The 21,244-nt window shown below is 57.8% G+C and overlaps 5 protein-coding genes across 5 annotated transcripts; 3 read left to right on the top strand and 2 right to left on the bottom strand.

The window, feature by feature from the left end:
• Positions 1–92: 92 nt before the first annotated feature.
• On the top strand, positions 93–1,911 carry BJ171DRAFT_276622 (uncharacterized protein). Its single transcript, XM_053106853.1, has 4 exons — positions 93–611; positions 717–845; positions 930–1,243; positions 1,423–1,911. The coding sequence occupies exons 1-4, from the start codon at positions 240–242 to the stop codon at positions 1,670–1,672; spliced, it is 1,065 nt and encodes a 354-aa protein (XP_052969586.1). The 5' UTR covers positions 93–239; the 3' UTR covers positions 1,673–1,911.
• Positions 1,912–2,196: 285 nt separating this feature from the next.
• Positions 2,197–3,658, top strand: BJ171DRAFT_492920 (stress responsive A/B barrel domain-containing protein). Its single transcript, XM_053109856.1, has 7 exons — positions 2,197–2,276; positions 2,407–2,501; positions 2,621–2,672; positions 2,858–2,886; positions 2,964–2,997; positions 3,089–3,127; positions 3,245–3,658. Exons 1-7 carry the CDS (start codon positions 2,258–2,260, stop codon positions 3,298–3,300), a joined length of 324 nt encoding a protein of 107 aa, XP_052969585.1. The 5' UTR covers positions 2,197–2,257; the 3' UTR covers positions 3,301–3,658.
• A 497-nt stretch (positions 3,659–4,155) lies between these two features.
• Positions 4,156–5,394, top strand: BJ171DRAFT_276587 (uncharacterized protein). The gene is made up of 5 exons (XM_053106852.1): positions 4,156–4,275; positions 4,443–4,637; positions 4,733–4,799; positions 4,915–5,006; positions 5,175–5,394. The coding sequence occupies exons 2-5, from the start codon at positions 4,443–4,445 to the stop codon at positions 5,211–5,213; spliced, it is 393 nt and encodes a 130-aa protein (XP_052969584.1). The 5' UTR covers positions 4,156–4,275; the 3' UTR covers positions 5,214–5,394.
• A 180-nt stretch (positions 5,395–5,574) lies between these two features.
• BJ171DRAFT_638161 (uncharacterized protein) lies at positions 5,575–12,498 on the bottom strand (the record flags this gene model as incomplete). The annotated part of the gene is made up of 11 exons (XM_053115736.1): positions 5,575–8,686; positions 8,719–8,824; positions 9,408–9,740; positions 9,819–9,999; positions 10,151–10,252; positions 10,462–10,821; positions 11,123–11,262; positions 11,423–11,631; positions 11,845–11,979; positions 12,062–12,310; positions 12,392–12,498. The coding sequence occupies 11 exons, from the start codon at positions 12,496–12,498 to the stop codon at positions 5,575–5,577; spliced, it is 5,034 nt and encodes a 1,677-aa protein (XP_052969583.1).
• A 1,146-nt stretch (positions 12,499–13,644) lies between these two features.
• BJ171DRAFT_492910 (uncharacterized protein) lies at positions 13,645–20,694 on the bottom strand. The gene is made up of 12 exons (XM_053109855.1): positions 20,472–20,694; positions 20,030–20,339; positions 19,916–19,957; positions 19,741–19,791; positions 19,576–19,626; positions 19,318–19,458; positions 19,144–19,206; positions 17,481–19,005; positions 15,701–17,361; positions 15,125–15,627; positions 14,859–14,959; positions 13,645–14,791 (listed from the first exon to the last, which is right to left on the bottom strand). Exons 1-12 carry the CDS (start codon positions 20,573–20,575, stop codon positions 13,854–13,856), a joined length of 5,490 nt encoding a protein of 1,829 aa, XP_052969582.1. The 5' UTR covers positions 20,576–20,694; the 3' UTR covers positions 13,645–13,853.
• Between the last annotated feature and the right edge of the window lie 550 nt (positions 20,695–21,244).

Raw genomic sequence — 21,244 nt, 5'->3', positions numbered from 1 at the left:
CAATCGGCAATCGGCAATTGGTAATTGGTAATCGACAATCGGGAATAGCAAGCTGACCGCAATTGATATAGCTCAGTCGAAAATGCGGGATGGCCAAATATCCGACTCGCCCCCAGCCGCCGCCCCCGGAATCAGAGCACACCGATATTGTCCTAAATCACCAAGCTCTGCATCGTTTCCTCGAGAGACGATTTGACGACAATTCTCAGTCTTGTCCAGCCTGTTCGGTCTGAAATTCGATGGACATATCTGCAGCGGCCTCTGCTGGAGGGCAGTACGCCCTCCTGGGCCTCACTTGTGTGCTCCACCTCTTCTTCCTCCAAGTCTTTCTGCAGTCGCTCGGATGGCCACCGCGTTGTGATTTCACCAACTTCTTCTTCTGTATCCTCGTTGTTGTGGCAAGTGGATCTCGTGGCTCATTCACTCTTCCAGCATATGTTCTCATGGCCATGAGCAGGAATAACGGTACAATAATCAGTCGAACATCGTATTTGCTAACGAATAGCGCGCTTGTTGAATGCGTGCAGATAACACCGGCCGTGCACATCATCACCATCGTTTGGGTGTCGTCTCAGATAACCATCATAGACGGTGAAGCCGACTCGGCCACGGTATGGCTTGTCGGAGAGCTAGGCTGTAGTGTCTGCGTGCAGTATCGACTCTGTCTCGTGGACTTCTCAGCATCCTCACTTTCGCTCATCGCACAAAATAACCAGACTGAGGCCTACCGGATAATGACGAAGCTCTCCAACTCTCTCATTGGCCTGTATGGACTGCTGTCGGTACACTTTTCACATCGATCTATCCTTCTGATGAAGCCAATGATCACATACCCCGCAGCTTTGGTGAGCGGCGAGCTTATACCATGCAATCCATCGAGCAAGCCGCGCTGTCGCCAATGCATCAATGCTTACGCCACTTGATTCCAGGACTATGTTGCGTATTGCTTGAACATTGGACTCTATGTGACGTTCATGGCATTCGTGCTTGATGATGACCTCGCTGTCTGGCGAACAGTGGCTCAAACCATCGGCGCTGCAACTATTCTTGTGTCCTGGCTCGTCAGCTGCTGGATTGTGCTGAGAACCATACACCAGCTCGCGAGTGAACACCCGGTACCCAGCAATCCTCCGAAAAAGTCAAGCATTTCGAAAGAACTGGCAGTCAAAACACTAGCGCGGGCCAATACTGCCCTTCAGCTCCGGCAGACAAGAATTGCCTTCTATTCGCTCACGGCCATTTGGTGAGTTGCGGAGGGAAGTCGCGATGGCATGAGTTCTCCAAGAGAAACAGAGCCGTTGTTGTGGCATGAATGGACTGCAGCTGCTCGATGGGAACACGGCCCTCATCCGGTTCTACATATGGCGCTCGCTAACACACCCGCTCGCCCGTCTCTCCGTCCATTTGCTTGATTCGTGAAAGCGGCTTTACCCTGGTCATGATCGGAGCGGCTGCAACTACCAAGTTCTTGCCGAATCTGTCCATGATTTTCCTTCGCACTGGCAACCTCTTCCTGACCTCGTATGCAATCATTGCGTGGTTCATGCTGTATCGCATCATTCCGATGATGGTCAAACAGATCCTCCCCCAGTTTTCAGGAGAAGAGCATCTCACTCCCGAACCAGAGGATCACAAGAAGGCAATCATCCAGACCGTGAACTACTCAGTCTGATATTCACAGAAGTCCACCGATCGGATTGTCGATAGATGCATCCACAGTATTGCTGCGCTGACAGCCCACCTCATAGGTAATATTTCGCCAAGTGCTTCGAAGAGCCGCCGATGGGCGAACCTCGATCTGTTGAAACCGCGAGACAGGTCGCCCAGTCCAAGCTCCGCGAGATGCTACTCTGGATCCCGAATACACATTCATCTCGAGTGTCAATGGGAACTTCTATCCGTCGACTCTGGCGTCCGGCGACGGCGTTGCTATTCCAAGAAGGGTCGAGATGTCCGTCGGTTGCGGTGTACTGATTCTTCAGTCGATGGGGTGGGATACGCCACCTGGGTGGGCTGAAAATGGACGAGACGGAAGCGCTCTTGGACGCACCGCTCCATAGCCAGGGAATATGGGTCTCGATTGTCAACGCACTGCATCTCAACGTTGCGCAGATATCGAGGGAACGGTGGATTGCCAGCACGAGTGATGGATGAAAGGGTCCAGAAGCTCACGCCTGGTTTGGTTTGGTGGACGGCAGCCAAAAAGACCGGCATTCGCCCGGCTTGGACCGCCATCAAGCATCCGCCCCAACCAGACATGGCTATCTTGCATATTGGTATGCCCTTTGCCCAGAGTCCACAGCTGGTTTCGCCGGATCGATACACTGCTGACCTTGGACACAGAGACTCCGCCATCGATAGTGTGTCTTGTCCAAGCGGCAGGCCCTGGCTCATCGACGAATGCAGTTTTGTTCAGAATCCGAGCTGATGCTCCCAAGCCTGCTATCGATCGGATGATCCAGGAGCTCTATGGATTAAAGAAGCTTTCCGGAATAACCAGGGTGGGTCTCTTCATCAGCAACATCTCGCAGGCAGCCACGGTCGTCGGTTGAGGATGATGCAGCATGTGCCTTGGGTCGTCTTGTCGCCGCTACTCACCAGACAGTCATCCGATCCCCAGATCGAAGCCGGAGAGAACTTTGAGCACGAATACGGACAAGGATACACTCACGGTTAGTGACGTGGTCTTGAGATCTTGGGATGCTTCTGCTTCTGCTTCTGCTTCTGCTTCTGCTTCTGCTTCTGCTTCTGCTTCTGTGCCGGTGTGCTCGATTCTTGCATGTTTGCCATCGTCACGAGAAGCGGGATTGAGTCTGGTCCGGTCGAGCTCATACGGTTTCGTCTCTGCGGTCGACAGTCCTTCTGGTCGAGTTTGAGACTCGAGAGGTACGTCTGTCGGTGCATGGCTTCGATCCGGTTGACTGCAATACAGAGCACTGATTCCGATTGGTTTGGACGATCAGCACTTGCAAGCGTACGATGTCCATCCCGACCATGGTGAGATCTCAGCAGGCAAAGATCTTGATATCAAGGGGACTGGCGCTCTGTGATTCTACTATCACAAAGGCTAACACAAACCATCAACAAGTTGCTGTCCTGAACGAGCATATCATTCCTCTGCTTGAAGGTAGCATCGCTAACAACGCGTGATGGACACGATTGTGGTATTGATTGACTAGAACGGGCGATCTGGACGGAATTAATGCCACTGCACGGATCACTGATATCACCGATCTACTTTCAGAGACAAATGGGCTGCTTGCTGTGGACTGCGCTGTACCGTATCCATCTCGCAGATAAGACCATTCGATTGAAGCCCATAGCAAAGTCGGTTGGCGCAATACTGCACAATCGTTTCGACAACCGAAGAACGTGAGAGCCGGTAACCGGGGTAGCTTCCTGTCGATTGGGCTGCAATATCAATAATTAGAAGGGGCAAGCTGATTGCCAGCGAAAAGTATTGTGTATGACGAACCGAATGCAGGCTGCGGTGATGGTGAAAGAAGAGTTCCTTGGAGAAATGCATCGTCTGTGAGAGCATTGCCATTGGTATCCCGGTCGTTCTGCACTGCTGCGATATGAAGTTGTGCCAGTCCGTTGTGCCAGTCAGCTGTCAGCTATGTCATAATGCACTGTGGCTGCCACCTGTTGAGCAAGACATCCAAGTGACTCCGTCCCGAGCAGATACAGGGTTCATGATGGTCCATTTCCTGGGGCAGCTGGCTGGAATGCTCTTGGTCATGAATGCACGGCACTTCCTGTGCTGGTCGGTACTTGTGCTGGGGGTGAGTGAGTGAGTTGCCCGATACAGACACCGGCCGCCTCTGCCCCTGCATGATGGTGATTCGTTGCTGTTGAGGTTGATTCCGTGAGATTGACACCGCCAGAGCGAGCCGGGGAACTCATTCCCGACACCATGTTTGCTGGGACTGCCTTGGATTCGACATACTTTGACTCCCCAGCGCCGACGCTGCTGCATTCGCCAGCTGTAGATACACATACCTGAGCCGCAGACGAGCGGGCGTGCTGCCTGCAGTACTGCCCGGCAGTTCCTGACATTCCCGGCTGCCGTCGACACAAGCTGCTTGCTCGCTCGCTCGCAGGCATCTCAACTCCCGATCCGCGCCTTGGATGGCCGCGCCATTGTCCTTTCCCCTCATCTGCCCAACCGTTCCCCGGACTCGTCCCTCCCTCAGATTGGCTGCTGATCGATGCCCTGGCTGTCCCCAGCCCCCTTCTCTGAGGCAGGCTACCTGTAGCCAGGACCAGCAGAATGTCCGTATCCTGCTCGTGCTCTTGCCACAGTCCCTGCTCGGTCCTTGCTGTGCATTGTTGCTGTGATGTTGGCTGTCTCGTTCGATCCAGCGACTCTGGCTGGTCCGAGGCATCGTCTGCTTCTCACCAACGATCAACTTGCTATGCGTATCCTCTGTGCTCGAAAGATGCTCGCTGTGGTCCTCGCTGTAATCCTGAATCATCTTGATTGGCTTCTGGCGAGTCTGCCGTCGCCGGTGGTATCCTGTCCTTCATGGCCCGAGAGAAGCACCGCCCCTTCGAGCCCACCCTCAGCACCACACTGCAAGCCAGACAGGGCTACGAACAGTCCAGATGGCTCGGAAGGCTTCGGAGACATACGGGTAATGTAATTCATATGCTTGCTCGTGTTGGAAGGCGGGAAAGGGAGGAGGGGTTCCCGGTCGGCCATCGTGGGTTCAACCGCAGCTTCCTCCAGACATCGAACGAGGTATGTCTCTCTAGATCTAGACTGTCGCACACACGGGCTGCTTCCACAAGCAAAGGTGAATGTAAGTGATGCAGATGGGATGCTGGTGCAGATTGAGGCGGCAGTAGTGGCGGTGGCCGGCATGAGAGTGTCGATGGGCAACTGACAGCGAGTGCGTCACTGCGTCCCAGCATTCGGCCTCGCCTGGGAGTACTACCGGATGGGATCCAAGCCACGATGGTTCAAAGAGGCAGATGTGATGGCCACGGAAGAGCAGCCCTCGGTGAGCCACAGGGTTTGTGAAGGTGAAGGAGTGGGAATGCGGGTGAGAGACAGATGTGGACTTGCTGGCCAGGATGGTTCAGTTCAGTCGAGGATTGAGAGGCATGGTCGATCTGTTTGGATTGCAGATTGCAAGGATGCATACTGACGCTTGATCGGAAACGAATAGCTCCGTCTTGTGGTTGTTGTTGGGGCTGGATGTGGATGAGACTGGGAAAGCGAATGGCAGGATCACCGGCGATGCGGGTGAGATGGATGGCGACGATTGTCAACATGCCCAGATGCCATCGTCAAGCACCAGCACCCCGGCTTCCACAAGCCAGGATCGAGATATGGCAGTCGAGGGACGGCTTGGCTCTATCCTCCACCCTGCATCGGGCCAATGCGCCGATATCTGGCAGCATCGACCAGGGTTCTGCTTGGATGTCTCGCGTTCACAGTGTCTGCTCGGATGGTCCGTGCTGCTGGTACCTCTGGAAGATTCGGAATCAAGATCAGGACCAGGATCAGGAACATACCTACTTGAAGATGCACATCGAGCGAGTCTGTGCCGGCCTGTCTGGCGCGAGTCAAAGCCGGTCGTCGGGAAGGGTGGTCTTGATGGTGCTCCAGCCGGACGGCATGTCGGTGTCATCGACGACACTCGGATCCCAGTCCGCCATGGCCATGCTCATCAGCGAGCCCAGGTCGACTGCTGACCCGGCAGCGGCCACGTCAAAGACGCTCGGGTGCTCAGAGTAGCAGAGACCGGTGGGTTTATTACTCGGACCAGTCTCTCTGTTAGTCTGCATCAGAATGGTGCTGTCATGGCTGGCTGGGACGACGGCGCTGTCGGCTCCATGTCCGTTCACTTTGTCCGGGATACGATCAACGAGCCCAGAGGAAACTGGAGTCTGCAGTCCTTGCGGCAGATTGATGGCTGGCATCTGGCCGACCAGGTTGGTGTCGACGTTGGCAGCGTCTTTGAGACTTGGTTGTTGAGTGCTGTCCTGACGAGAGCCGATATCGTCCGTCGCATCCATGGTACTTCCCATACCAGCTGCCACGGCCGTCTTGGCTGCTGGAGCACCAGGGATCGTCGACAGAGAGTGTCTCGATGAATCAGGGGTGCTTCTTGGGTCGATATGGATCCGGTCGTCGCCACCGCCGAGTACTTCGTCGACCTCCATGCTGGATGCATCTCCAGCAAAAGTGCTTCCGGGAACCGATTCAGCGCCGATGTGGGAGCTGCTGTAGTTGCTCAGGCGGACAGCACCTGGCATCTTGTTCCAGTTCCTGCTCGGACCGACTTGGTTGGTGCCTGTGGTCGCATTGGACAGAATTGGTGACGATTTGAGATGATGTGGTGCTTGTGCAGCGAGTGGGTTGGCATTCGACGGCGTTGATACACCCATTGGGATCAATGGTGTCAACACTCGCGCTGGAGTCGATGACGATATGCTGGAGATACCAGGCTTGGACACATGATCGGAGGCAAGAGGCGGCACCAGAAAGCCTCCATGGCCAGCGAGCCTGGCTGCAGTAGTATCGATAGCTGCCGAGAGCCGACTGGAACCTGTGGCTCTGGTGGTGTTGCTGAGATGCTGGAACAGGGCCAGGTGATTTGGTGGATATGCCTCGGAGAGATCATGACCAAACCCCGGCGGATCGCTTGGAAACGAGCCAGAAAGCCAGTGGTGCATTTGATCAAACGAATGGGCTGCCTTGAAGAAGAATCCGTTGGTTTGATCGCCAGCACAGACAGATCCGGCGTTGAGAAGGCTGTTGCTGTTGATACCAGGGTCGTGGATGGACTGACGAGGCTGCGGCTGATACGGATGCAGCTGATGCTGGGCGGGATGCGAGTGGTGCTGAATATGCTGCGAGTGATGCTGGGTATGCTGAGTATGCTGCAATGGTGTTTGGCCCTCGATGGAGTGAATGGGATGCGAGCGGCGGCGATAGGGATGGGGATGGAGTCGGGAGTGGCGAGTGATCGACTCGACAGCCACAGGGTCGGGCGCTACAGTCGGAGCCATCAGCGACGATGCCGGCCAGGCAAGCGAGTCATGGGCAGAGTGCGAATGAGAAGCTGTCGGAAATGGTCCAGCAGCAGTGGGATATTGTCCAAGAGTCGGCGCCGGGATCGATAATGGGTTCATCGAGATGTCTCCGTGGCGAGCAGCCATTGTCGTCGAGAATAGTGGTGTCGTCCCTGGTGATGAGACTCCATGAGCAGGGAGCCTCGACGGCCGACCAAGCACCAGTGTCTCTCCCAGCGGCGACACATGCTGGTTGCTGTCTGGTGCCGAAAGAACAGCACCGATCGTGGGTAGAGTGGAATGACCAGGGAGAAGCCAGACGAACTCATCCAGATGGCCGCGAGGATGTGCATCAGACACGCCGACGGCCGATCCTGTAAGCGGCATTTGCAGACCGGCGGCATCGTGGCATCCAGATGGAGGCAATTCAGCGGCAACAGAAGCAGCAATGTCCAGGATATGTGCAGCGGGCCGTGGTCGAGATGCTGTTGGCGACAGAGTGGGGCGAGCATGAGCGGAAGAGGCAGCGCCGATGCCAGGCTCGTCGGCCGACGTCATCGCGAGCCCGCCAGGCCATAGCGGCGTTCTTGTGCCAGGACTGACACTTGCACCTGCATCTCCGCCATTTGTCGGCGGGCATGGAGACCGATGTGCATTCTCAATGGTCGCTCTGATCAGGCGAGCATATGTCTCGCCACGGTGGTGTGCCTGATCGAGATAATCGAGGATGCAGTCCAGAACCGAGAGGGCCAGATTCCTGTCGGACGAGTGGCCCAGTGTGTCCAAGTACACCGTAGCGGCGGTCATGACAAAGTAGGACATGCCCGGGAGGAGCAGGGAGGATGGGCCGGAAGGCATGTTCTCCTGGAGTGTGCGATCAGAGTCAAACAGACCCAACCCGGACGAGGCGGATGCCGATCCGATGCCGACGCAGGAGAGAATGTACTTTGCGCTCTCGAGGGCGCTTGTGTGGTTGACGGAGACACTTGCCCGAGTGCTTGGATGCGTCTCATTCGACGAGAGAGTGCTGCTTCCCGTGGTCTGGTCGCCGATGGCATCGACCGAGGATCGGCTTGCCGAGTTCGCATGCGTTTCCACGGACTCGGCACGCTCTTCCGACGAGGCGCTTGTTGGGGTCGCAAGACGGTTCTCCAAGAGATCGCCAGCATCGAGTTCAAGAGAGCGACGATCTGCTACCGACGAATGGATGATGGCGGTCGCAGTGGGTCTGTTGTGGAGTGATGCCGGTGCTTTGCATGTGTCGGGCTCGCCAGCGACCGGGCTCGATCCCGACACCGTCTGGGGCAGAGGGCTGCTTCTGCTCTCGAACATGCCACCCTTTGCTGCTTCTCCACGGCCGCTATGATGTCGTGGATGTGGATGTGGATGTGGATGAACCAGGAGCCCTGGATCGGCGTTGGTCTGCTTTGGGTGTGAGTTGAGCGGTGTTGTGTCGCTGTTGGTCCTGTGCAATGGCTGGCCGTGGGAGCGACCCGCGAGGGCCGTCGAGGCGAGGCGCTGGGCAATGATGTTGAGGGAGTGAAAATACGAGTGCAGGTGGTGATGGAGGCCGAGGGCACCTTTGGGCGATTGCTGGTGCTCGGGCGAGAGACTGCTCCACCACTGGCCGCAGACCGACAATGACCTCGGCGGCACCCATCTGCCCGCTGGTGGCTCGTCAGCACCGGGGACACCATCAAGGACGAGAGCCTGCCACTGATGTGGGCGAGGTGGACGTATATGCACATGTCCTCGTAGAGCGAGTCGAATCCATCGAGCAGGAACGACGAGTCCCAGCCTGGTGCGGGTGCCGATGGTCAGATTGTGCGGGTCCGGGATCAGGACAGGGTTGGATGGCCGATGCACCGGCACGGTGTTGCAGCGACGGTGGTTGGCGAGCGGAGCCATCGAGTCATCCAGAGTGTTGTCGCCGAGTTGCACCGTTGAGCGAGGCGATGGAGGAGACAGGATCAGCGGGATGGATCAAGGGGAGCAAAGGCATCGGCACGACCGAGACGCCTGCCCGCCTGCACCAGCAGAATGCATCTCGGACCAGCGTGCGCCACACCCCATCCGTGCCTGCATCTGTGCGGGAGCGATGCAGCACGGGGAGCCAGGGCCCTGGGCAGCAGCACCGCCAGCCCGCCCTGGCCGGCATCCTGGCTCATGTTCGCAGCGACAGCCAGGGCCGTGTGGCGTGGCGCATGCGCCTCACGGGGTGGTGTCACAACGCGACGATCCCTTGAGGCGCTGCGTTTCAGGGGGAACGGTGCAGGGGAATGCTGCCACAGAGACCCAAGCGACGGCGACGAGGCAGGATGGGGGCTCTGTGGTTGCTCGCAGACCAGATGGCGCTCGGTGTCGGGCGGCTGCGTCCTTACCATCGTCGGGAATGACCGGGCATCGCCCAGCCATCAGAGCTCCGAGACGATCAAACAGAATCAGGGCGAGAAGCGTCATCCGGCGATATCGCAGCTCCGAGGACACACGGCTTGTCGTTCCAGATCGTGCCATGGGAATGGATAGTGACTGGCATTCTGGGTTGGGGCGTGCAGACTGCGAAGAGGCGGATGCCGTGGGTGCTTGTGGCAGTGGGGTCTCGGATGGGTGACTCAGGGCCGATCCTGTGTGGTGCGGACCCGGAGCAGTCCAACTGCCGTGGCTGTCGAGACTGAGATGTAGCCCGAGATCCTGGGCCATGTTCCAGGCGAGCCCTGCATGATGGGGATCGAGTCACTCCCACGAACAGCGAGGCATCGCGAGCCAGGATCCAATGATCAGCAGTGTGTTACCTGTGTAGTAGGTGTGGCCGGTGCTGGCGCCGGATCCAGTCGACAGACTCGTTCCACAGATGATGACCACGGCTTGCAAGACTTGCAGACACGGGTGGTCGTGGAGTCGCTGGGTGTAGATGCGGCACTGGTCGGCCAAGGCTTTCCGGTGTGGGCGGGGGCCGAGAGGCCGAGGGATGCGCTGAGACGGTCGTCGTGAGCGACCGCCAGACACATGGACCAGACGAGGAACAGGAAGGGCTTGAGTGTGCGTGTGGATTGGAGATGCAAGAGAGTGGCGAGTCGTCAGTGTCTGCTCGGGAATCGAGGCGCATGGCGAGGCAGATGGAGACATGGGTGGGCTTGTGGGAGAGGCAGTCGAGGACGTTGCGGCTGTCGATTGGCTCCCGACCGATCACCGAGACAGCGACGCCATCCAGATCCACAATGCCATCCTGATTCGTTCCACAGCATCGATGCCGTGCTCTGGTCGTCCTCTGGATCGCCTTGCTGTTCAGAGCGGCCGCCGTTGCCTCCATATGGCCAGATGTGTGCTCGGTGTCATCGACGACTTCTGCATCGCGACCATGCACAGCATCCGGCGGGCATCGATCAGAGCGACTTGCTACTGTCTGGCTCGCCAATCACACACCTATCCCACGACCTCCGTCTCCGTCTCCTCCTGCGAATCGTCGTCCAAACCACCCGCTGTCGCCCTGTCCAGAATCGTCTGTACCTCGGAGTAGCGTTCCCTGGCCAGCTCGGCGCGGAACGCAGCCGGGTCGACAAAGTCCATTGTCAGTCCGAGGTGCTCAAAGAACATCCCAGTGATCTGCCCGGTGGCATTTAGTGGGAATGGAAGGACCTCGGATGTCGGTGCCTCGGGCTTGCCCGTCGGACGGCATGCGATGTCAGAGTCAATGTCGATGGCTCCTCGTGCAGACCGAGGAACGCTCGACGAGGGTGGCTCCGCCCATGGCAGTTGCCCCCATGAGCACTGCCGAGTTGCTGGTCGTGCTCTTGACTGTGCGAGCGAGCGGTGAGTCCACCGGCATCGATTGGATAGTTGTCGGTGTGGATCGGGTCAGGCAGGTCCGATGCCAGATCGACGAGCACGATTCCGGGTGGCAGCCAGGGGCGGTATCCGATCAGCACGTTGGAGTGCCGCCCAATGATGCCGAGCGTGATGGATCGACGGCGAGACGGCATTGGTGGTCGGAGCGGGCCAGGACAAAAGCAAGTCGGGTGAGTGGTCGGCTCCAGCGATCACGGCTTCCTGGTCGTCATGGCAACTCGCGGTGCACATCAGGCAGCCGGCGCCACACCCACTCCCACCAGTATTCATTCTGCCACAGCAAGCCGATGTCGATGCCGATGCGATGCTGATGCTGATGCTGATGCTGATCTGCCCCAGAGGCCGACGTCGTCCGTGCAGCGCAGGCTTGGCCATCCGCCGCAGCACCATCTGCAGCATCAGCAGTCGGTCACATACCCCAGTAAATGCCGAGGGTGTTTTGCCCTGCATCGGTTGATGATTCCGTTGCGAAGACGGCGGGTGGTTAGTTTTACATCCTCTGCTTTGTCCTTGGTCGAGCCAAGCGAGTGCGATCGGCATGGAGGCGCACCATGGCCAAACGGCGTCGATCGATCGGGAGCAGCCACGGCGTCCTGTGCGAGCCAATCTGCCAAGGCTGCATCAAAGACTCGGATCGAAGGGCTTTGATATCCGGCAAATTGGAGGCCGTCGCGCTGATCCACGAGTTGGACGAGTCTCCTGCAGCTGGGTGATGGCGAGTCTTCTGCGGTCCGCGTTTCCTCGGAGGAGTGTAGTAGGCTGGAGAGCAAGCAGGCATGCGGATCAGCGGGGACGCAGGCCAGCATGGAGATGTGCACAGTATGAGGAAGATGTCTGGCTGGTGCCTGCAACTCGATGCAGCTGCACGTCGTGAGCAGTGATTGCGAGGGCCCAGAGCCAGACACCTGGGTTGACGTCGTCGCATCGCGATCGATGGGATGGAGTGAGGCTGCTCGCCCGCTCGATACTCACTGCAGAGGATTCCGCTTGCCCGACAGGCTTCGCATGGGTATTCGCCGATGCACTTGACCCGCTTGATGCGGCAGACTGTGCAGATGCAGATGCAGATGCAGATGCAGGCGTGTGGTTGTGAGCGGCGACTCGCGGCTAATCTGGGCGTTTGGCAGTCGACGGACATATCGGCAACGGGGCCGGGAGCGATCTGGGGGCAGATGGGATCGGCACATACCATCGCACGCCCGCTTGGTTTTCGGGGTGGGGGCGGGCTTGGGAGGACCCGGTGGGTCCATGCTGGATCCGGTCTGGAGGGCAGCAAGATGGAAGAGGAGGGCTCTGGGACGAGGCCTGAGGGCGAGTCTCGCCAGCGCTGCGAAACGCGAGGATTTGCTCAGAAATGCAGGTGTCGGAAGCGGCCTGCACCGTAGCCAGTTTTGCGGTACACCCGCCCAGCCAGTCAGCCAGCCAGCCAGCAATCAGCCTGGCAGCCCAAGACTCACAGTCAGCACACCGCACAACAGCATCGACAGCATCGCAGACGACAGAGAGTCGGCGGGCTTACAGCGCAGCCTCGTTTGCAGGGCAGTTGGCGCGGGATCGGCTGGGGATGGCGATACTCGGTCCAGTTGTCGCTGTGCAGTTACTCCGGTTCAACCGAAGAATGCCCATGGCCGGAGCCAGTCTCTGACTCACAGGCCCGCTGGCCCGCAGGGAGCGCACCGTGATATATGGCGGCCGCACTCAGACGGCCCAGCACAAACAGCCAAGCGGGTCTGCTATATGCGGCAGATGATCGCTGATTGCCCAAGGCATCGAGTGCTCAGCCCAGCCCAGCAAGAGGCATGCGAGCGAAGCGTTATGCGCCAGCACCGGCTATTCCTGGGCTCAGACGACTGCCTGCTTCAAAGCGGGCAGCCGAGGCACCTGCCGGGCGGAAGGCGCCAACAGTGGCATGCAAGGGTCCAGTTGTTGGTGCTGTTGTCGCCCGACGGCGAGATCGCACGGGTATGTCGGGGAGAGCAGGCACCCGATCGTCAACAAAAGGGGTGGATGTTGGATCGCTGGGAGGTGCCAGGCATGGATGCAACTGCACCCGACTCAGCCCACAATCCCCGGCGGTGCGATGCACGAGGATGTGGGGGGTGGATGTGCATTTGTGGTGTCAGCTGGATTCAGGGGGAGGGGTGGAGAGGAGTGGTCGGCAGTGGTCGATAGAGTTGGGCCAATGCCGGTGTAGTTGGTGCTCGGCACAGGGCGCTGCTTGGGCTGCTGGTGTGTCCTGGGTGTTGATGTTTGTGCTGGCCGCGAGACAGCAACGTGCTGGCGGGGGCTTGGGTTGATGTGGCCAGAGTTGGACGACAGGGGTTGTGGCCGCCAGGGGTTGTGTTGTCGAGGATTGTGTTGTCGAGGATTGTGGCTGTCAGGTGGGCGCTGTCAGGGGGTGGATGCATCTCGGTCACCAGCACCAATGATGTGGCTGGTGTGGTGCTGGGGAACAGCTGGTCAGAGGGGTTGCTGGTCTCGAGCTGGATCGAGAATGTGGACTGGGTGTGGATGGAGAGACAGTCGGGGTGTCCAGATGGAGTAAAGGGAGTCAGTGCGATCCAGGGTGCAACTAACTGGCAGGGACGAGTGCTGGTGTCGAGCGGGATGCAAGAACAGGTCGTGGTGGCTTCGTTGAGTACAGATGTTATGCTGGTGTTGTGCTGGTGTTGTGCTGGTGTTGTACATGAGTGGACCAGGCTCCAAGACGATCCAATGCGAGACACCCGCTGGATCGAGCATAGATTCGGCGCATCTCGTACAGTCCAAGGCTGGGGATACACATACGACCAAGTCGGTATTATTATCTCTGCTCCATAGTGTCAAGCCCAATATCTGCCGCCCATATCCCACCAACCCAGCACATCATAACCGTGTGAGTGCCCATCAACGCCATTCAACCAAGCGGCCGAAAATATTATCCAACCCATCCGTGTTCCGGACTGTCGTCTTTCAAACAGGGCGGATTGTGAAGCTGCCTTCTACCACTTGGCTTGAGTGGTGCGTCGGACGCAGGCGACAGTGTCCTCGAGCAGACGCTGCCAAATGCTCTCTGCACATTGCTCCTTGACGAGCGGTGCCATCAGATCGGTATTGAGCCACCGCCGCTCCTGCACCTTGACTTCTTTGATCAGTAGCGCATCCAAATTCTCCCCATACTCCTTCGAGTATAGCATCCAGTCCACAATGATGCTCTTTACGTTTTGGATGTCGGTGCTCGTGCTTGCGGTAACTGCCGTTTTGTGGCAGATAAGGAGTTGACTGATGCTTTGGTTGGTGAACGGTGCCATTTCCTTCGTCGCCTGGTTGAAGGCGTCAACAACGAGTTGGTTGAAGATTGGGTTGCGGAAAGGCGTGCTCTGGCTCAGCGTGCGCATGAATCGCCGCGAGATATACGTCGAATGCAACGCCGGAGTGACGCCTTGCTGCTTCGATACCGAGGCCTTGTGGGCTTCGTATTCTTTCAGAATCAAGTCAACGACACCCAGGGCATATTCCGGGGTGAGTGATGCTGCCTCGGTTGGCTCGCTGGGTGGCCGTGGCTCGACGATAGTCGTGTGCGCTTCGACTGTTGGTTTCAGTACGATTGCTTCTGGCAACGCCACGGGCTGCTCCCCTTCTGATTCGATAGGTTGGGTCTCTGTTTGAATATACTCGGTCGGGGGTGCGGATTGCCCTTGCACAGTTGCCGTTTCAGCTGCCGGAGCGTCTTGATTTTTGGACAGAGCATCCAACGCCGGATCCTTCAGTATATCGGCGAGGATCATATCCGTGATGATGTCGACAACTGACTCGTTATATTGGGCTTGAGACTGCGGTTGTTCTGGTCGCGCGTCGAGGGCCAACTGCTGCTCTGCAGCCGAGTTATCGCGGGCAACATTGCCGGTCGCAGCGACATGATGCCGTAGTTTCAGCATAGCTGTGTGAAGACTGGATTAGCGGCTGTTCCGACAAGACGCATGACAGAGAGCCTCGAAAAGACATACCTTCAACGGATCCGTCTAGTAGCGGCTCAAAGATAACATCGCAGATGTGCTCGGCCATTTGCTCGTTCCGATGGTCGGCGTGATTGCAGTGCCATTGCGCTCTGGATCTCAGTAGCTGGCATGTGTACGGCAGGAATCCCTTCCCTCATCCCGTTCGTGTTGCTATCCAAGCCAGGCCTGCGGTCGGTCTTCGGTTATCAAAACGCCCTTCACCATGAGAGGCTCGTCATGGGTGTCCCAAACATCAAGGGGTTCGTTGGGTGGACTTTGAGCCAAGCCTATTCGTGCTGTTTACGCCTGGCCTCGTTTCAGGTTTAGAGAGTGCCACGCCCTGCGATTCTGCTGGCAGTCCACCTGCTGGCTTCTCGGCTATTGCTTCACTCGGCATGTCAGGCCATACATTTGAGGCCGCTTCGGTCAGCACTTGGGCCAGTTCTTTGCCGGGCGCTTGGTCCAACTCCTCAGTTGGGATCGCGAGGTGCTCACGGATACTTATGAGCGATTCGGTCGATAATCCAGAGATGTACCGAGCTTCGCTTGTCAACTCAGATGACACGACCTTGCGATTCGTACTCGTTCTCGAGCTCAAGGCTGCTGTCGAAAGGCTTTTCCGAAATGATTTCTTCAATGTGGTCGTCGACAAGGTCCTTAGGTGGTGCTGGCAAATAGGACTCATTGGAATGACACTCTCAAGTTCCGACCCCAGTGGCACCGGTGCGAGATCTTGATCGCTGAAGAGGCTCTTCTCTGTCGGCGAATCAGCAGGTGTCTGGTCTGAGGGTGTACGGCGGTTGTTGTCTCCCATTCAATCGAATGGGTTGAGCCATCTCGGAAAGGTCCACATCTCGAATCAGTGGCTGTGAGAATGTGTCGAGCCGTTGGTCTTCAGCTTCTTGTCCCATGGCGTGGTCCATATCTTCAGCTTCCTTGCCATGCGCTGGCTCGGCTGCCCGTTGATCACAGGATGACAACATCTGCGAGTCAATTGGAGCGCTCTGGACCTCATCGACAGTATCTGCGTCAAGATCGCCCGCTCGGAGATGTGGTTCGGGCTCATTGGAAGCAGGGGCAGAAGCTAGTTGTGAGGTGCCTGTAGCGGGCTCAAGCGGCTGATCGATGGTCAGGGCTTGTTCAGCAATGGCCCCTTCCGAGCGGCCCTCAATTTCTTCAGAGATGTGATCAGTTTCAAACAACTCGGGGTACTCGTCCATTGGCACATGGCTTGAGGGCAACGCTTCGACTTTGGCTGTGATGGGTGGATGCGACCCAGCGGCTGCATCGTTGTCGCTCAATGCTGCATCTTTCAGGCTGCTCTGAGAGGCCGGCTGGGAGACAGCATCGGAGTCGCGCCGACGGACAGCATCCTGCGCCATCTCCGACGAAATCTCGGCGACATTCTGCGCCGCCTGCAACTCAAGGTGTCCGGATCCCTCGAGAGCGATATCGTCTTGACTCTCGCACCTGGGTTCTTCGGGCACGATATCTTCCTGAATATCCTCTGAGACCTCGCTGACGAGGACAGTACTGGTTTCCGGCTGCTGGGGATCATGTGGGGTCTTTGACTTCCTGAGTCGATCCACAGAAGGTTGCTCGACAGGCTGATGGTTCGGGATATTAGTTGGTGTCTGTGATGCTTGGTAAGCCTGCTCCGAGTCGTCAGGCCGAAGATCGAGTGATTCGAAGGCATCGTCAGAGTAGGCCACCGAGACCTCGGCATGCTCTTCCGGCATCGAGAGGTCCATCGATCCGTCGACAGGTGCTGCTGATCCGATTGCAAGAGCTTTGGCAGCATGCTCAATGGTCGTTGGCACGGGTTGTTCCAGGGACATCCGATCCACCTGACTGTTGTCGGTCGCAGGTGTCGACACAATGCTTTCTTCGACTTCATTCATATCCACGTCAGCGCCGGGCGCGTCGGCCGCTGTTCGGGAAACTGCGTCAGCCCGATCGTCTGGGATGATCGGTTCGCGGACATCAACATGGAAGCTGCTGATCGAGTCGGCCGCGGACATGTCCACCGAGTTTGCCTGGGAGATATGCTCTTCGATCAAGCTTTCTTCTGGGGGCGGAGATGTCTTGGCCGCGTACTCACTCGCCGGCAAGGTGTCGGGAACACGCGGCGACATAGCTCTGGGTTCGGCGTCGATGGGATGAGTAGAATGACTGGCTGGTGTTTGAGAAGCAGAGCCGACCTGTGGGACATTTGGGCCTGGGCTCACGCTGGACTTTGCCTTGCCCGTGCGCTTGACGTCGTTGATATCAAATGGAGGCAGCTGGTCAATCGATTTCGATGGGCCGCCCAGATGGTCAATCTCGGTCGAGGTTTTCTCGATAAAGTGGTCAAGCAAACTGAGCTCGCTCTTGAGCTTCAGCTCCGCTTCATACATCTTTTGCTTGGCAAGTGTTCGCTGCAGCTGCTTCTTTTGGAGCAGCTCATCGGCTTGCTTTCGTTTGAGCAGCACCTCCTTTTGGAGGGCCAGGATCCGGGTCTTGATTTCTAAATCTGCATATGGAAAGGCAGAGCCGGGAGAAGTGTTATCAGTGATATCGCCCTCGCCAAACAATGGCGATCCGAAACTGTCTCATAGACACAACGAGCGAGCGAGAGATGTGTGCACTCGCCTTCCAGTGACAGACTGTCCTCCTGTTCTTCCGCTGCAGCGGATTTCTCGAAATCTTCAAAATCAGTTGGGTACTGGGGTTCGGTGTCGGCGACAATGCTTGTGTACTGTAGATCGGGATGCTGGACTTGGCTGACGATTTCTGCCGGTCGTCCGTCTGACGCCATGCCACCAACAGGCGCTTCCAGCAACGAAGCACCGAATCTTGCAGAGTCTCTGGCTGAGAGCGGAACACCGGAGCTGGCGACGGATGAAATCGGCTGGGCTGACTGCTCTTCGATGATTTCGTCGGTAGCGACCTCGGGTGCAGTTGACTGGTCGGGTGGTTGTATCGCGGAAAGGGTGACTGCCGTTGGATCGTGCTGGATATGCACCGGTTGCTCGGAGGGCTGAAGGGCGACCGGCGTCGCGATCTCGGACTCGACAACGACGCTCTCAGCTATAGACCCGAGACTTTCTGCAGCATCGCTCACAAAGTCAATGCTTTCAGGAATGCTCGCATGGCGATGGTGATCTTGAGACACGCTCCCAGAAGTGGGAATCGGTTTGACTGCCGTGTCGGCGCGGGCGACGACAGGTGTGTACTTGGAGGCGGTGAGTTGGCCCTGAAGACTCGCAATGGCGAATCCTTCGGCTGGAGCCTGGATGCTGTGTGCTGCGGCTCCAGGCACCTCGGCCGACACAGACCTACTCTCCGTGCCTTGATGCAGCGGAGCTGGGCTCAGGATCTTGTCCAGGAGGCGACTGATCTCTTTCGTTTCGCGTTTTAGTTCTCGTCGCTGCCTATCTTGATTGAGTCGCTCCTCAAGCAGGCCTTCAGCAAGCTTCCGCGACTCGGCCAACTTTGCCTTCTTCCGCTCGATGGCATCCGACTGCACTGTCTGCCGGGCGAGTTCGATTTTTCCTCGAAGCAGCGACGAGTCCGAATCGCTCTCGCGGCCAAACGCAGCTATTGCAGGTGGTGGAGCAGAGCGACCCGCCTGGAACGAGGTCTCGGTGACAGAGACAACCGGCTCCTCCGTACTCATCAGCGACTGTGCCGTTTGTGCAGAGACACGTTCCGCATCGATCTCGACGGAGCCCAGATCCAGAGGGACGTCCTCCTCGATCGACATAAATGACTCTTCAGGACGGTACGAGAGCGCGCCGGCATCGGCGCTTTGGATCGGCGACCCAGGCAAGGGACTCTGAGCCGCATCTGCTGGCAAGGCCGATGAACCGTGACTCGTCTGCTTGCTAAACTCTGTCCCAGGCATCGAGAGTGGCGGCGGTATCGGGACACGAAAGTCGTGCCCTTGTTTGTTCAGAGTGGCGATCAGATTGATGGCTTCGTCCACGGGGGTGATGCCGAAATCGGCCACAGGGCCCTTGACGCACTCGGCTGGCTGGGTGCGTTCCGAGGGCTCGGCCACGTCCACGCCGCTTGTGATGGGTTCCAAGACCGACTCCGGGGCAGATGCATGCTGTGCAGTGAGCTGTTCGGCAGTAGCAATCGCAGATTTCTCTTGACGCTCTTCTCGAAGGGCCTGTTGAGCGATCGAACAGCGGTAAGCGCCTCATGCACCAGCGGCACAGGTGGAGCGGTCGACTTGACATGCTCGATACTCGGCCGACATCAACAAGCACTCGGCATCCCGCAGGCAACAACCGTTCAGGCAACGCACCGCATTCCACTTCAGGGCGATCTCGGCCTTCTCCGCCGCATACTGCATATAAAGCGCATGCTCCTGCGAGAGGGACGGTCAAATGTTTGATCAGATGAGGATGTGCCGATTGACTGTTCGGGCAGCATTGGATCGTGCTATGCACAGACGATCCCACAAGCACCCATATCATACCAGACTGTGGCCCAAGTCGTCGTGTCTTGGATCCGTGGCATGACGCTGTCGATCGAGCTGAATGGCGTGCAGCTCGGCCTTGAGCCGCTCCTCAAGCACCAACTCGCGCCGCTTCAGCTCCATCGCCAAATTGCCGCTGGCCTGCCGGGTCCACAACGGTGATTGCATAGACCGAGCACACGTGCTTAAATTAGCAAATGTCGATCGGCGTGATCGCCTGATGCAGTGTCTGTTGTGGCCATTTGTCCGTGGACTTACCGAGAGAGACGTGGTATCGTGGTGCAATCGAGTGCGTTGGTCGTCTGCGGCCTGATCCAGACGCTCGGTCAGTGGCTATCGGTATGGTCGGGCCTCTCTTTCACAGTGTGCCGCTCGGATGATGCGTTGTACATCACAAAGCGATCGATGCTCCCCGTAACCTACTTGGTGCTCGTCCACTTCCATCATCTCCGGCGCGCTGCTCTCATCTTCGATCTGGATCAAACAACCACACATCAAGTGTATAGCTGGCTTGGTGAGTCGTCGCAGCGGACAGACAGCGCCGATACCAATCCAGCTGAGATCGAGGCACTCGGACACCACCGCTTTCCCAGCTTACCACAGCTTCCGAGACTGGCTCGATGTACACAACAGACTCGTCCTGGCACATGCAAGCGAGAGACAAAGGTCAATGAGAACCCGTTCCAGCATATAGGCATCCGACGATACACACCTGTGCTGTGTCTTGACCAATCTCCTCCGCAATATCTGCGTCGACAGCGTCGAGCCGGGGATCTGGCGACCGCCCCGGGGCAACTTTGTACCGATCGAGATCAGGTGTGGCTGTATCGGAACTTCCCTCTGACGAGCCAAGCGAGGATATGTCTTCGAACGATGCTGAGCTGTACTCGTGGTCATGCCCCTGGGGTGGTGACGGCACGCGACGACTGCGGTGCTGTTCCTCCTGCCGCTCGCGGTCAAGTTGTGCCAACTTTAGATCCATCTCATGGCGCCGTTGGCGATCAAGCATGAGCTGAGAAAGCCTGCGATGTGGGTTTGAAAGGAGGGCAGAGGCACAGGCGACTTGGTCAGCGATATCAAAATGCCAGCTGAAAGCAACAGCACCGATGCCAGGCCAAGCTGCGAGAGCTGGCGAGGACGTTTTGTTAACATACGCGACTGTTTCCTGCTGTGCGATTGTGACGCCGCGATAATGATCCAGCTGTTCGAGCTGGACGCGAGACTCCTCGATGACTTCGAGCACACGGATTTCGGCCATCAACCTGTGTCACGTCGAAGGAACGGAGTCAGAACGAGGACTGGTACATGACTTGAGCAGCAATCTGCTGGTGCTGTCTGCCACGGGCGTCAGCGGGGCATCGTGGAGTTAGTTGTGCCACCTCACTCACTTTCGTGACAGCGACCGAGGGGAAAGTCGCAGACCAGCATTGAGATGGGCATGCGAAGAATGCTGTTGTTGCGGCTGCTGATGGTGGTGATGGTGGTGCTGCTGCTGATGGTGGTGGAAACCGCGACCATACTGTGAAGGCTCCGAGTAGCTTGTGCCGGACGGTGTCCGAGATGAAGTGGTCTCAGAGTCAAAGGTGCTGGTGGTGGGGTCACGGCCGGAAGCCTGGTCACTGCGCGATGTCGCGGTGGTGTGCATCGATTGCTCGGTGGCCACAGGGCGACGGGTCACTGGCGGCTGCACATTCGTTCCGATGGGCACACCCACAGCCGGCTTGCTGCCGACATGCTCAATCTCGGATACGATGGAAGGCATGGACGCCTCAATGACGCTTTCGTTGACAGAGTCTCGAATCCAGCTCTCGGTTGGGACATCTGCGCTCGCGGGGAAGCTGAAGCGGCCGGGAACCGGGCCCTGGAGTCTGGCAGCGTCCGCACCCAGGCCGTGATCAGGATCGACTTGGAGCTCGTCTGCCTTCAC

Source organism: Polychytrium aggregatum (genome assembly GCF_025602895.1).
Source record: "Polychytrium aggregatum strain JEL109 chromosome Unknown BJ171scaffold_7, whole genome shotgun sequence".
Classification (NCBI taxonomy): domain Eukaryota; kingdom Fungi; phylum Chytridiomycota; class Chytridiomycetes; order Polychytriales; genus Polychytrium; species Polychytrium aggregatum.
This window is presented reverse-complemented; position numbering and strand designations above follow the sequence as displayed.

Bases quoted from the DNA above. Each gene is read 5' to 3' on its own strand.
- BJ171DRAFT_276622 (XM_053106853.1), top strand. From the start codon at position 240: ATGGACATATCTGCAGCGGCCTCTGCTGGAGGGCAGTACGCCCTCCTG. The intron at 612-716 runs GTATGGCTTGTC...CAAAATAACCAG, and splicing joins GTGAAGCCGACTCGGCCACG to ACTGAGGCCTACCGGATAAT. The intron at 846-929 runs GTGAGCGGCGAG...ACTTGATTCCAG, and splicing joins TCACATACCCCGCAGCTTTG to GACTATGTTGCGTATTGCTT.
- BJ171DRAFT_492920 (XM_053109856.1), top strand. The intron at 2,502-2,620 runs GTGGGTCTCTTC...TCCGATCCCCAG, and splicing joins AGCTTTCCGGAATAACCAGG to ATCGAAGCCGGAGAGAACTT. The intron at 3,128-3,244 runs GTAGCATCGCTA...ATCTACTTTCAG, and splicing joins TATCATTCCTCTGCTTGAAG to AGACAAATGGGCTGCTTGCT.
- BJ171DRAFT_276587 (XM_053106852.1), top strand. From the start codon at position 4,443: ATGCTCGCTGTGGTCCTCGCTGTAATCCTGAATCATCTTGATTGGCTT. The intron at 4,638-4,732 runs GTAATGTAATTC...AGCTTCCTCCAG, and splicing joins AAGGCTTCGGAGACATACGG to ACATCGAACGAGGTATGTCT. The intron at 5,007-5,174 runs GTGAGCCACAGG...GGAAACGAATAG, and splicing joins CCACGGAAGAGCAGCCCTCG to CTCCGTCTTGTGGTTGTTGT.
- BJ171DRAFT_492910 (XM_053109855.1), bottom strand. From the start codon at position 20,575: ATGGCCGAAATCCGTGTGCTCGAAGTCATCGAGGAGTCTCGCGTCCAG. The intron at 19,958-20,029 runs GTGTGTATCGTC...TGCATGTGCCAG, and splicing joins TTGGTCAAGACACAGCACAG to GACGAGTCTGTTGTGTACAT. The intron at 19,627-19,740 runs GTAGGTTACGGG...CGTCTGGATCAG, and splicing joins TGGAAGTGGACGAGCACCAA to GCCGCAGACGACCAACGCAC.